The sequence below is a fragment of the Trichomycterus rosablanca genome, chromosome 25 (genome assembly GCF_030014385.1).
Source record: "Trichomycterus rosablanca isolate fTriRos1 chromosome 25, fTriRos1.hap1, whole genome shotgun sequence".
NCBI classification, from domain to species: Eukaryota; Metazoa; Chordata; class Actinopteri; order Siluriformes; family Trichomycteridae; genus Trichomycterus; species Trichomycterus rosablanca.
Genome location: NC_086012.1, coordinates 12,184,995 through 12,198,964, shown reverse-complemented (window position 1 = coordinate 12,198,964; position 13,970 = coordinate 12,184,995). Strand labels below are relative to the sequence as shown.

General features: G+C 42.3%; 1 protein-coding gene across 5 annotated transcripts in view; it reads left to right on the top strand.

Annotated features, from left to right (window-relative positions):
* The window catches only part of LOC134302380 (myomegalin-like), a 64,050-nt gene that overhangs the window by 19,228 nt on the left and 30,852 nt on the right, over window positions 1–13,970 (top strand). For 4 of the 5 annotated variants that reach the window (XM_062987461.1, XM_062987459.1, XM_062987458.1 and 1 more), the window contains exons 1-2: window positions 10,590–11,791; window positions 13,188–13,325. In XM_062987461.1, coding sequence (XP_062843531.1) covers window positions 10,649–11,791; window positions 13,188–13,325 — 1,281 coding nt within the window. In that variant the 5' untranslated portion in view covers window positions 10,590–10,648. Of the gene's footprint in view, window positions 1–521; window positions 646–1,310; window positions 1,475–2,735; window positions 2,890–4,490; window positions 4,545–10,589; window positions 11,792–13,187; window positions 13,326–13,970 lie in introns of those variants that run through there. The other variant, XM_062987462.1, reaches the window with a different exon arrangement.

Genomic DNA, 13,970 nt, shown 5'->3' with positions numbered 1-13,970 from the left:
TTCTCATTCCAAAAAAGGCCTTAGAACTACAAGAGAATAATACACAGATAATCAAGAAAACAGCTCTGACTTACTGAAAGGAGTATCCCAAGCATGGTTTCCAAATTCTTACGTTTTTCCTCAAGATAATAAAAAATCCATCTCTGTTAATAATATGTGAAGCAGTTAACAATGATTATCAAAATAAAAAATACCTTCTATTACAGATATACCATACTCATATTTACATTAACATTTTTGCCATGCAATATAAATGAGAAAGTCCTGACATAAAATGGATTGTAACTGAATTGTACTTGACTCGGAAAAACCCACCCTTTGGGCTTTATAACAAGATGCCCAGGGCCTCTGGATGCTCCTGTATTAATAATTAAAATAATTTTTTAAACCATAAGCGATTATACACAAGTTTATATTTTAGAAAAATAGCATTTATTTCCAAATAAGTTTGTGAAACGTCCCTGCAAAGGGTGTTAAAATACTGATACACCACCTAACCTACACTTCCTATGTTCTGACAGGATAACAGCGGAGAGCCTGACCAATAACAATGAGACAGAGCTGCAACATTGCCATGATGCGAGACGGCAGGAGAGCGACCACATGCGGAAGCTTCTGCAAACCAACATACAAATGCTGCAGGAGGTGCACAAACATATGCACACACATTCACTACTATACAAAAGTATATAGATGCCTGTTCTGTTTCATCCATTCTTTTAATTAACATTGGCAGTACTTAAAGAGTGATAGGATAGGATGACTGCTTTTTGAGGAGTATGACCCTTCCTGTTAGTAGTCTGGTAGCGTAACTGGTAGTTCTGCAGTGTGAAATGACATTGTCTAGGAGCAACAATAGCTCGACCATGAAGCAGCAGGCCACCAGAGCAGGACTGCAAATTGCTGAAGCATATAGCACATAAAATAATTCATAATTGCTAGTCCCAAACCCGGTTAAATAGGAGGGTTGTGTGACATGGCATTGGCCATAAAAACTGTGCCAAATCATATATATATATATATATATGCATGAATTATCCTGTGGCAGACCCTAACGGAAGCATTTATTACAAGCTACAAGACAGAGCGTCATGAGCCAATTACAAATCCTTTGTGGAAGAGTGGAGGCTGTTATAGCTGCAAACAATGTAAAAATGCCCACTCTATAATAATGCCCATGATTTTGGAATTGGTTCTTCAGCAGGCTCATGGTCAGGTGTCCACATACTTGATTTAGCTAATGATAGTCGTGGATACAATAACATTGATGATGGTGATAATGATGATGATGAATATGCTCTGTTTGACAGGAGGCTGAGTTGGCACGGAATGAGGCCGTGCTCATGTCTAGTCTCACAGAGTCCAGCTCCCGGATAACCCCTGTTACCCTGCAGCCAGTTGCCAAGGAGATTCCTCTTTCCACGACCTCACAGCCGCCTCACTTGCTGCCTGATGACAACAGAGACATAGAAAGGTAAGCTATAGTCAGATGTATTATGAAATACACTAAGATACCACCTGACATACAGACTTTGATGAATTATTTCTACCTTGGTTAAGTTTCCTGCAATTGGGTTCATATATCATGATCTTTCAGGTACTGGGGATTCATCTGGTGCACCTCTAATGCCACATCACACCCAAAAGCAGTAACCTGCCAGTGATTGAACCAATGTAAATGTAGCAGGCCGCTCAGGTGGCGCAGCGGTAAAGTACGCTAGCTCACCAGAGTTGGGTTTCTAGATGCATCGTATCGAAACTCAGCTCTACCTTTCCGACTGGGTTGGGCGGCAGTATGAACAACGTTTGGCTGTTGTTCAGGGGCTTAGGGGTAGAGTCGGAGCATAGGTCCTCATAACTGGTACGACTGCGGCCCCTGCTGGTTGACTGACGGCGCCTGCACAGGGCTGAGGAATAACATTGAGGGGGGTGTGACCCTCAGTGCGCAGTGTCTCTCGGTGTATGAACTCGGCTCGTGCGGGTGAAAAATGCAGGCTGTACTGACTGCGTGCCGGAGGGGGCGCAAGTCAGTTGAGTGGCGTCCTCAGTCAGCGGCAAAAGGGTCGAATCAGTATAGAGGACGCAATCAGGGTAATTGGACACGATTAGAATGGGGAAAAATTAATAGATAGATTAGAAAAAATTTTTTTAAATGTAGCTATCACCATCCCTGCCTATTATTACGGTAGCAGCTCATTTTCATTGATAATGTTGGTGTCATTGTGGTGTGTGGCACTGGCGTGGTTATATAATGGACAGCATAACAGCTGGGTTTTGAAAGCCCTGGTGTCTCTGCTGGGGTTAAATTAGGTCAAAAACCCAAGCTAGTACCTGCTACCTTACATTTACATACATGCTTTGGACGGTTAATGACCTTGCTTAGTTGTCAATTTAGCTTAAATGGAATGAAGATCAAGATTAGTCCTTATACTAGACTAATTAGGACTAGAATCTTGACTGTTATGGGCCTAGCATATGGCTTATAATAGGCATACAATAAAGAACGTAGTGAATCAAGAGGAGCAGTATTCATTTCTAGATAAAGTGGACAGAGATTTAAGCGTATTACCTACCCATGTGTCCTCAAATCATAACCACCACCACCATCACCTACTGTGCAACCCAGTCTTGGTCAGCTAACAAAACACAAAATCATGGATGGCCTGTTTGTGTGTGGTGTTGCTCATGAACACACATCCAGGTTGGTGTATTAAGTGTGTGATGTGTATGTACAGGATCGAGGAGCTGACAGCAGCAGTACGATGTAAGGAGATCTTAATTCAGGAGTTATCAGAGGAGAAAAGCTCTCTGAGAAACAGAATCACAGAGATGGAAGAACAGCTCCAGGAGCTTTCTACCTCCCTACTGCAGAAGGAGAGGGATGCGGAGGTTAGTGTGTGTTTGTGTGTGTGGGCACGACACCTGTGAGGGCAAAAATGTCGTCCCAGGGCACAGTTTCATCAAAGTGGTTCTTAATATGGGTGACGGGGGCCTTAGCAAGAATGTTAACAGAAACAAAGCTGAATAGATTACATTTGCGTTATCAGAAAACTAAAGTAGGGGTACTAAAGTACGCTGATCATGTGAATGCATGTGTTGGCCGGGGCTTCAGAGATAATACAAAATAGAAGAGTACATTTGATTGGCTACAAGCTTCAGCTGAGAACAATCCTTGCCTAACATACACCGATGATGCATAACATTATGACCACCTTCCTACTATTGTCTTGGTCCCCCTTTTGCTGCCAAAACAGCCCTGCAACTGTGATGCTCTGTGTATTCTGACACCTTTCTATCAGAACCAGCATGAACGTCTTCAGCAATTTGAGCTACAGCAGCTCGTCTGTCGGATCGGACCACACGTGCATCAATGAGCCTTGGCCGCCCATGACCCGGTCGTCGGTTTACCACTGTTCCTTCCTTGGACCACTTTTGATAGATACTGACCACTGCACACCGGGAACACCCCACAAGAGCTGCAGTTTTGGAGATGCTCCGACCCAGTCGTCTAGCCATCACAATGTGGCCCTCGTCGAACTCGCTCAAATCCTCACGCTTGATCATTTTTCCTGCTTCTAATACATCAACTTTGAGGATAAAATGTTCACTTGCTGCCGAATATATCCCCCCCACTAATGGGTGCCGTGATGAAAGGATAATCAGTGTTATTCACTTCACATGTCAGTGAACATATACAGTATATTGTTTCCTTAATAGGCTAATAGGCTTGGAGGAAACTGGCCCAATGACTTCAATGTGTCTGAATCAAGCAGTGAAGGAACTTAACTTCATTTCCCAGGCTGTTTAATGCTGCCACATAGGTTTGTGAGAGCTCTCTTGCTTTGTGCAGACATGGTGGTATGGTTGGTCCAGTTTTTCAAGCTTTTTCTTATAAATGGATTTTAGGGGAAAAAAAACAATCGCACCCAACCCCCTGGCTTTACACAAAGCCTTCTTGTATTAAAAACAACCAAATGTGACTATTCGCCTTCAGGTAATGTTATCATTGGTTTGTTTGTTTATTAGGATTTTAACGTCATGTTTTACACTTTGGTTACATTCATGACAGGAACGGTAGTCACTCATTACACAAGGTTCATCAGTTCACAAGGTTATATCGAACACGATCATGGACAATTTAGTCTCTCCAGTTCACCTCACTTGCACGTCTTTGGACTGTGGGAGGAAACCGGAGCACCCGGAGTAAACCCACGCAAACACGGGGAGAACATGCAAACTCCACACAGAAAGGACCCGGACCGCCCCACCTGGGGTTCGAACCCAGGACCTTCTTGCTGTGAGGCGACAGTGCTACCCACTTAGCCACCGTGCCGCCCAATGTTATTATTAGAGGATGGCTGTAATAATTATCACATAAAAGCTGTCGTTTTTCCGGTTCCATTTGTACATACTTTGTATATATTTATGGTTTTTGATGGTTTTCTGAAATCACCTAGTCTTACGGCTTACTCTTTTTGTTTTATTTTCAGTTTTATCAAGAAGAGCTGAGTCGTGAGAGGCTGCGTGTCCAACAAGAAATGCAGGTAGGATTGATTGACACTCTTGTAAGGAATTAAAAGGCAGGAAAGAAACGTTTGTTCACGTCTTATGGTTTTACTAATAATAATGATGAAAGCTCGCCCTCTACTGGAGCAGAACCATGGTCAAAGTGGAATGATAAAACAGTGTACAAATAATTGCTTTTTACCCTCACATGAAGCACATTATATACCTTATATACTGACCCACTATACTATATGTACACCGATCAGCCATAACATTAAAACCACCTCCTGGTTTCTACACTCACTGTCTATTTTATCAGCTCCACTCACCATATAGGAGCACTTTGACTGTAGTCCATCTGTTTCTCTACATACTTTTTAGCCTGCTTACACCCTGTTCTTCAATGGTCAGGACCCCCACAGGACCCCCACGGGACCACTACAGAGCAGGTATTATTTAGGTGGTGGATCATTCTCAGCACTGCAGTGACACTGACGTGGTGGTGGTGTGTTAGTGTGTGTTGTTCTGGTATGAGTAGATCAGACACAGCAGCGCTGATGGAGACACCTCACTGTCACTGCTGGACTGAGAATAGTCCACCAACCAAAAATATCCAGTTATCAGCGCCCAGTGGGCAGCGTCCTATGACCACTGATGAAGGTCTAGAAGATGACCGACTCAAACAGCAGCAATAGATGAGCGATCGTCTCTGACTTTACATCTACAAGGTGGACCAACTAGGTAGGAGCGTCTAATAGAGTGGACAGTGAGTGGACATGGTATTTAAAAACTCCAGCAGCATTGCTGTGTCTGATCCACTCATACCAGCACAACACACACTAACACACCACCACCATGTCAGTGTCACTGCAGTGCTGAGAATGATCCACCACCTAAATAATACCTGCTCTGTGGTGGTCCTGTGGGGGTCCTGACTATTGAAGAACAGCATGGAAGGGGGCTAACAAAGCATGCAGAGAAACAGATGGACTACAGTCAGTAATTGTAGAACTACAAAGTGATTCTATATAGTAAATGGAGCTGATAAAATGGACAGTGAGTGTAGAAACAAGGAGGTGATTTTAATTTTATGTAATAACCAGATGTATCCAGTCACTTGTATCCAAAGCAACTTACAGTTGTTACAGTATACATTCTAAGCAATTGAGGGTTAAGGGCCGTGCTCAAGGGCCCAAAAGTGGCAACCTGTCAGTTGTGCCGTCTGAACCAGTAACCTTCTGATTACTAGACCAGTAATTTAACCACTAAGCTACAATTGCCCTACAAAATGGGGAGAGGGAAAGCCAATGGCATTATGTACATTTACATTTTCAGCATTTAGCATATGCTTTCATCCAAATACATCTAAGCAACTGAGGGTTAAGGACCTTGCTCAAAGGCACAACAGTGACAACCTAGCAGTGGTGGGGCTTGAACATGCATCCTTCTAATTATTAGTCCAGTACCTGTAGCTCAGCTATAACTGTTCTGTTAGTGTCAGTACACAGCTGAGAATGGAAGAATGATTCACCACTTAAATAACATCTGGTTAGTTGGGGTCCTATTGGGTCCCTTTACATTAATGATGGTTTAATAAGGGAGGACAAAATGTACAGTCAACAATTTGCCACTTTACGAGCTAAACCTACAACATAGATACACTGTGTGGGTGGACAATGTACTTTCAAGACAGATGATCCTAATAAAGTGCTTAGTGATTGTATATTTCATCACATTTTGGCAGTACTGTTTTTGGCTTGTTGGTTTTGGGATATTAAACCATATTAAGCCTTTTATTTTTATTATTACAAAAAGGCTCCAGGCTTTCTGTAGTCTGTTACTGGCATCTGTTTGGACAGGTCAAAATGCATCTATATTTACATGATGTACTACTCACTGCAGAAGCTTTTCCGGCGGGGTGAAAAGTTCATTCATTATATGTTAAAAAGGTTAAACATGATGTGCGTTCAAACGAATACTCCCCATGATCTTAGGATTAGTGCTTTGATACCTTTGGGAAACAACCCAACACTGTGAAACTGCCAGTTGGCTTTCGGAGATGTGAAGGTGAACAATGTACAGTATGTGTTTCTGAGAAGGCCTGGGCACACACAGCCTCCGTACAGCCTCTGTTTAACTTGTAAATCAGCGCAATGGAATATGCAAACCCTGGAGATGGTCAAATTGCTCAGCTCAGATTGCTGCCCATCTGCCTCACTCACTCACACCAACTCAAACTTAACAGCTCCTGTCCAAGTACTAACTCATCAACTAGTAACTGAGTCATTTTAGCCCTCCTCCCCTTCCCGTAGTTGCGCTCAATCTGGTTGTCTCCAATTCCCTCCGACTGGAATCATGATGCTAGTACCATCCATGCGCTGCCATTTTTATCACCTGCCTACAGTTTAGTTTCAGCAAGATCTGTGTCACATTCAGAGAGACAAGCTAAGCTCTGTGGTTCACTTATTGCTAGTGCAAGCACCTCACTTGCAATGCAGCAATAAATTCTCAGCTTTTTTAGTCGTGCCTATGTGTGGGCGCTAGTGCATTAGCCCACTGCGCCTCCCGAGCACCTTCCAAACATGATTTTAAAATAGTAAGCTCTCATAGACTATGAAATGCCAAATTGCACCAGCCTGTATGGGTCCATTGTGGGCTGGACTGTGTTGGTCCTGTAGGAAGAACCCTGAAATAACAGCCGTAATTCAGCCTGGGCCGCCTGGTTATAACTTGCAATACACCCAAAGACTGAGGGGTTACTTTACTACCTTATGTGTTTACATGTTTGCTTTTTGCCTCCGTGGTGTGTGTGTGTGTGTGTGTGTGTGAGAGTGAGTAAGCATGGATAGTGTAATGCTGTTACACTGGTAATCACACACGTCAGTAAAGAGCTATTACTATTAACGCTTAGCCTGATTTACAATGCAGGAGACAAACGTCACTACTGCTTTCAATTAAGTGTGTGTGTGTGAGTTTATATGTAGTGTTACTTAAGGAATTGATTCATAATCAAAGAGGGGTGAGATGCTCTAATTTTTTTATGTGTGTGTGTGTGTGTGTGTGTGTGTGTGTTTGCACTGATGCATCTATTTTAAGCCTGAACATTTTGCATAAACAGCAACAGCCCAGGGCACCACACCAAGGTTAGTGCAGTCTGCTTAGTAAAATTAGTTCAAGACAGGCCTCAGGCAGACTGATTTTTACCAACCTCAAACCATCAGACTGATCTCGATGTGACTTACTGTTCTGGAGTCTGTCTTGCCTCAGAATATCGTAGTCCAATCAGCGTCGAGTTGTGTTCCGTACAGTACCGCCCCTTTTGGGGCGACTTCAGTCTGACTAAAAATCGCCCCAGATTGCTCTCATAGACTCTCATGTTAAGGCTCTTTTTTTCGAACTGCAGGCACTGCAATACATTCTGAATGGCTTCCGGGAGGGCTCGCACTTACGTGCTTGCGTGTAATCAGGATAAATTAGCAACTTAAGAATTAGGGCCACTCAGACCAAGTTTACACATCAAGTATCTACAAAGGGGGGGGGGGGGGGGGGGGGATCATATAAGTTACAAGTAAATTACAAGTAAGTAATGTCATTTTTAAATTGTGAATTGTGATTGCACGTATTGCTTATTGTATCTCCCCAATTGTTTAATTGTACTTCTTTATTCATTGCACATCAGCCCTGATGCCAATCTTTATTCTGGATCTGCTGCACCTAAAATAAAATGCTATCTGATGAAGACTGAATTAAATTGTTAGGGTGAAGGCTTTACTTCATTTGATGATTAATGGTGAAGCTGCTCTCTCTCCATGTTCAAAGTTATTTGTGAGGGCAAACTGACAGATGACTTAAGATGTTAATTATTTAAGCTTTAATTTACCCATTGAACGGGTCACCTTGGCCATCATCGCAACAATTGCCCCCCCGAGAGATTTGGCAGGAGCCGCCACTGCATGAAGTGCCGGCTCACTCTTCTGGGAAGGCTTTTTTGTGATTTTGGAGGACGTGTGCTCATATTATTGCAACTATTTCACCTTTACTGATTCCATCATACAATATATTGTGTCATTTTGTGGGGCCAAGCAAAGCTTATAGTACTCAAAACCTTCATTATATACATGGTGAAATTAAAACTTTGTACATTCTACGTACTTATGACAGTAGAATAAGCCACAGGCATATTAAAGTCCCAGTCATACAAAAATATCGTGATCGTGATACACATGTTTGGTCATACCGCCCAGCCCTAACATACAGCATGTGAAGCTTCCGTGTTGAATACGCGCGCGACATTTCACCTGCTCGCTCAACTGCACACACTGCGGCTTAATAAAGCCCATATGGGACATTCCACCTGAAACCGCATGGGGGAAACCAAATGCTTGTTGAGCTCCATGTTCGTCCTTATTTAATTCAAACGCCTCGGAATGCTTTGTGCGTAATTAAAAACGTGTAATAAAATCCGTAATGCATGATAAATTTTAAATCGTATGTGTAACTAATAAAGCAAAGCTCGCTGCGCCACATGGTACACCTGTGTTCCGTAATGGTACACGCTTTCGGCTGAGAGTCTCGACTGCCTCGGTGCAGCTCCATCATTGCTGTGGTGTGTGTGTGTGTGTGTGTGTGTGTGTGTGTGTGTGGAGCTGTATTATACCCTGCTGCTGCCAAAATGGATACTTTGTACACCGGCACATGCTTTTAACCTAAAATGGATTTATTTGTATGTGAAAAGAAGCAGTCAAAATAATAAGAAATGAAGAAATTAAAGGAATGACAGGAAATTGTAGTGACGGAGGATGTGCGGATGAAGTGGCTGACTGAGGGATGAAACCACTGCATCGGTTTGATAGAAAACGCGTCTTTTTTTCTAAGAAACTGGATATTAAACGGTTATATTAATCACTATTTTGTTTTTTTCGGTGGTATAGACGAGATAAACGTCTATATAGGTTCTTTTCACCGCCTCAAGGTGATAACATCTACTACTACTTTTACCACAGTACCAACCTGTGAAGCGACCTTCAATTTCCTGATATAGAAGCTTTGGACATGTACACTGTACTGCTTTAACAATGAGAGGTTCATTTATTATATATGAATTCTTATTATCAGATATAAAGCTGTCATGAGTGGAGAAATGTCATTAAATGACAGCAAATATGAACTGGAAGCAACTGAACTACAAAAAGACACAGCTATTTAGGACACCTGGAATCTACTGTTCATCTACACACCTACATGCCACATATATATATATCCAGCATAACTTATAAGCCACTAAAACGTTACTAAATATAATAAATGACCCACGGAATACTGGATGGACCCTTCCTGGCTTTGCATAAATCATTAATAAGAAGAAACAGCATTTCTATTCATATCATATACGAGTGTTGAACACATCTAGACATTTTCAGACCTGTGAAGTGCACTTTTTGCTTCATACAATCGAAGACATTGTATTGTTGCATTCTTCCGAACATTTTCCTAAGACAGCAAACCAAGATCAAGGAGCGTTTGCTGTGATCTGATCGGACACAACTGGATTTCACAATCTACAACTACAAATCCACCAATGCTCCAGATACCTCCAGCATAAATCATATGGGAGTTCGTGCTTATGCTCTGTTTTGGATACAGTTTGGATGGTTACTAAACTCAAGGAGGTTTAACCGAGACCAAAAAGCGCTGGATACTGTCTAACCTGGTCCAGTTTAATGTCATTTTTAATCTAGGAAATATTTCATGTTTCTTATTTTGGACGGATTACTTTTACATACACATGCGTATGTTATACTGAGACCAAATACCACTGGAAATAGATGATGGAAACATATATAGGACATTTTCACCCTATTTAACCCACACAAGCATTTCATTTCACATCTAGAAATCTACCACGGCTGGCTCCATCTATTTCAAGATTTATTGCATCATGCTTACTCAGTTTCTCAAATGAATTATCACAATTGAACTAGACTGATCTAGATTAGTTTTGCTGTCTTTTTTACTTAAATGTGCTCCAGTACTGTTTACATTGCCAAAGATCTCTAAGCATTGACTTTCCTGGACTAACTGATTCGGAATCCTTACTTTTAAGTAATCGTTTCGCTGAAAGGACTTGAAGCCAAATTGCAGAATGAAGGACCTGTGCCGAATTTGTGCCCGCGAGTTGTGCGGGAATCAACGTCGTTGGATTTTTCACCCAGGAGCCAAGCTACAGGTGCTGCTGTCGCACACACTGGGTTGCGAGCTGCGCCGGGACGGCCGCGGCGAGTTCGCCTGCAGCAAGTGTGCCTTCATGCTTGAGCGTATGTACCGCTTTGACACAGTAATCGCACGCGTCGAAGCCCTCTCCATTGAGCGCCTGCACAAGCTCCTGATGGAGAAAGACCACCTCAGACAGTGCATTAGCCGACTGTACTTCAAGCACAACAACGATGCCGTACCTGTGGAGAAGAACTGCATGGTGGACATGTCAGGCCTTCACGATGCAAAGTACAGCGCTCTGCTTGAAGACGACCTGATGTATTCTGTTTACGAGTCGTGGGCAGATGACGAGGAGCAGATGTTAGACTGCATCCATTACTCACAGAGTCATGGGTCAGAGGCGTCTTTGCCTTGGCACAAGCCACGAAGGTGCCGGGGATGCACTAGGCTCCGCGTAGCTGACTCAGACTATGAAGCAGTGTGTAAGGTCCCCAGGAAGATCGCACGTAGCACCTCGTGTGGGCCGTCTACACGCTATTCGGAGACCACAATGACAACTACAGCATCAGCTACTCTGGTTCCAGAGACTCAGCAAACAACAAGAGCTTCATCAGACAGTGACAAGACTTTAGGGGAGAGGCCAAGCTCTAGCAACTCTGCAGAGTCTTTAATTTCAACACAGGCTGCAGTGCCTTTTGATAAAGAGATGGAACGAGATATCAAGGATGAGCATACGGACAACCTCTCTGAAGGTCTTACTCCTGGCTCGACAAGTGCTGCGGACAAATTGCAGCTAGCTTTGTGTCTGGTTCAGAACTGTGTATACAAACCTATCCAGATTCCCCATGGTAGTAAACTCCCAGTTCTAATTAAACCCGCGTCTACGGGTGCATGCACTAAGCCGGGTAATCTTGAGCAGGCCTTAAGGAGCCAGCTTGATGGGGAAGACTATGCACTAGAGATTCCAGGTGCTCCAAGAATCCAGTTTGACTTGACAATGGAGTTGGCTGAGCTGGAAGAGATGTGTGATGATGTGTATAAGCCCTTACGCTTCCACAAGCTTCCAAAGAAGGTGACTTATGAAAAGATGACCTTTTTTGAAGATATCAGCTATGTTAAACTTAACAGGAGTCAACCAGACATGACTGTCTAGGGTACATAGGGTTCATAAAACTAGACAATAAACCTGAGATAGATGAAGGATTGCATATCAAGTAATAAAGTCAGTCTTTGCTGAGCCCAAGAGAACCTATTCTCTTATTCTAAGTATCTTATTCTAAGTACATTTATACATGTCTCTAGTGATTGATTAATGTTAAAAGTCAATTCTGCTGAACAGCTCGAGTTGGTTGCAGCTCCCTTGAGAACGACTCCATCAATACTACATCAATTAAACAACAGACCAACCTCTACCAGCAGATTAGACATGTTGCTTTAAAGTGAAGGACTGGATCGTTTAAAGGACTGTCACAGTGGTCCCCAGTTTCTCAAAATTTGTAGATCTACACCAGCAGGACCGATACTGATCTAAAATGCAGTTTTGACTTATTTCCAAACTAGAACCAGATCATCCACAGCGTTTGCGGTCGACATGCTCTTTGTTTTAGCATGTCAAGCCAAGGCCAAGGATACAGCCACTTTCATTTAAGTAGGTTAATGCAGGGGAGGTGGCACCACCACTGGCCTAGTTGTCTCACTGCTGGAGGCAAAGCACTCATCCATGCTAAGTCTGATGCTCTGACCTCGTGTTTGCTTCCCTAATAGGCAAACTACATTCAAAAGCATTTTAGTTAAGCGTGCATGTTTTATTTTAATGCAGTAAATAGGAAATTATAGCTATAAGTGATTAAAAGAAGATGGTATTTAACTCTCTTCTATTAAGAAAAGTGATGCCAGCAAATTCTGTACTTTTGTATGCTGATGTGTACAGAGGTGGTAGTTATTGGGCTCTTTCAGATGCATTGAACTGCCTTATAATGAGCATGGTCTAGTATATTGAACTATACTCATTCAGATAGGTAGCTGTTGTGTGATAGGGAGATTTAGTGAATGGCTTGGTCATTATCCAGTGTATACTTTATATATTGCTGTAATGTGGTAATGTTTACTGTACTACCCTGTTTTAAGGAATTTACCAGTCTTTTCTAAAAGGAAGGTGTGTAGCTTTACCTATTATTACCATTTGTTCACAGTGACAATACTGAGTTCATGTGTCTTTTATGTAGGCATGTGTGTTATTCCTGGGAATGATCAGATTTCAAAAGGGCAGTACTTGTTTGATGTGTATTTTCCTAATATGGGAATGTCAGATATTACCAAGATTTGATCTATTACTGTTGTGCATAAATACAGTACTAAATTCATGTTTTAATGTTGGATTAACTATCAAATTTAAAAACCAGCCAAATCGGTATAAACATAGTAATATGAATAACATAATACGAATGCGTATATCTGTTTTGTTGCAGAGTCTAGTAGAGGAGCAGCAGTCCCAGTTGAACCAGTATGAATCTGCAGCAGGCCAGTGCGTCAACGAACTACAGAAAGCGCAGCACCAGGTTCAGTCTCTCCAGAATAAGATCCAAGATAGTGAAGCCAGCAACAAGGTAGCGAATACAGTCCAACACAAGTACATCAGTCTTAATTCTGTTAATGTTTAAATACTGTTTGAAAAGTTCACCCATAGAAAATAAGTATATACTTTTCATGCATGCATCTCTGTGCAATCAGTGCTTCTAATTGGCACACTTTGATACCAGAAGCACAACAGTAACTACGACACAAACTACAACTAACAACGTGTGACAGTTAGTAACTAACTGTCTGTAATCCAGCATGGTAGACATGCAGCACAGTAACAAACTTGCTACTTTATTGGTAATAAATCAGTTCAGGGTTTCTTGTCACTTGCCTTGTTATGCTCCATGTTTGGGTCCATTCTGGACATGGGCTCTGCCAGTTGGTGGAGTATAACTCATTCATTACTGTCTACGACTTGCTCTGGGTTTCCTTTCTTTCCTCTTTTTCCGATTACTGGGTTGTCGCACGCATTCTGTGCAGCTTTCCATATTGTGACAAGTAGTCTGCACTGTCCCCTCTCTATCCCTTTTCTCAGTTCTGGGCTGCAGGCTTTCTTGTTTCTGTTTTTTTGGCCACCACTTTTATTACCCTTGTTGATTGTGGCTTTTACCCACGGTGTTGGTTAAGCATCCTGCAAACTGAATTCATTATCAGTCCTTGTAGATGCGGCG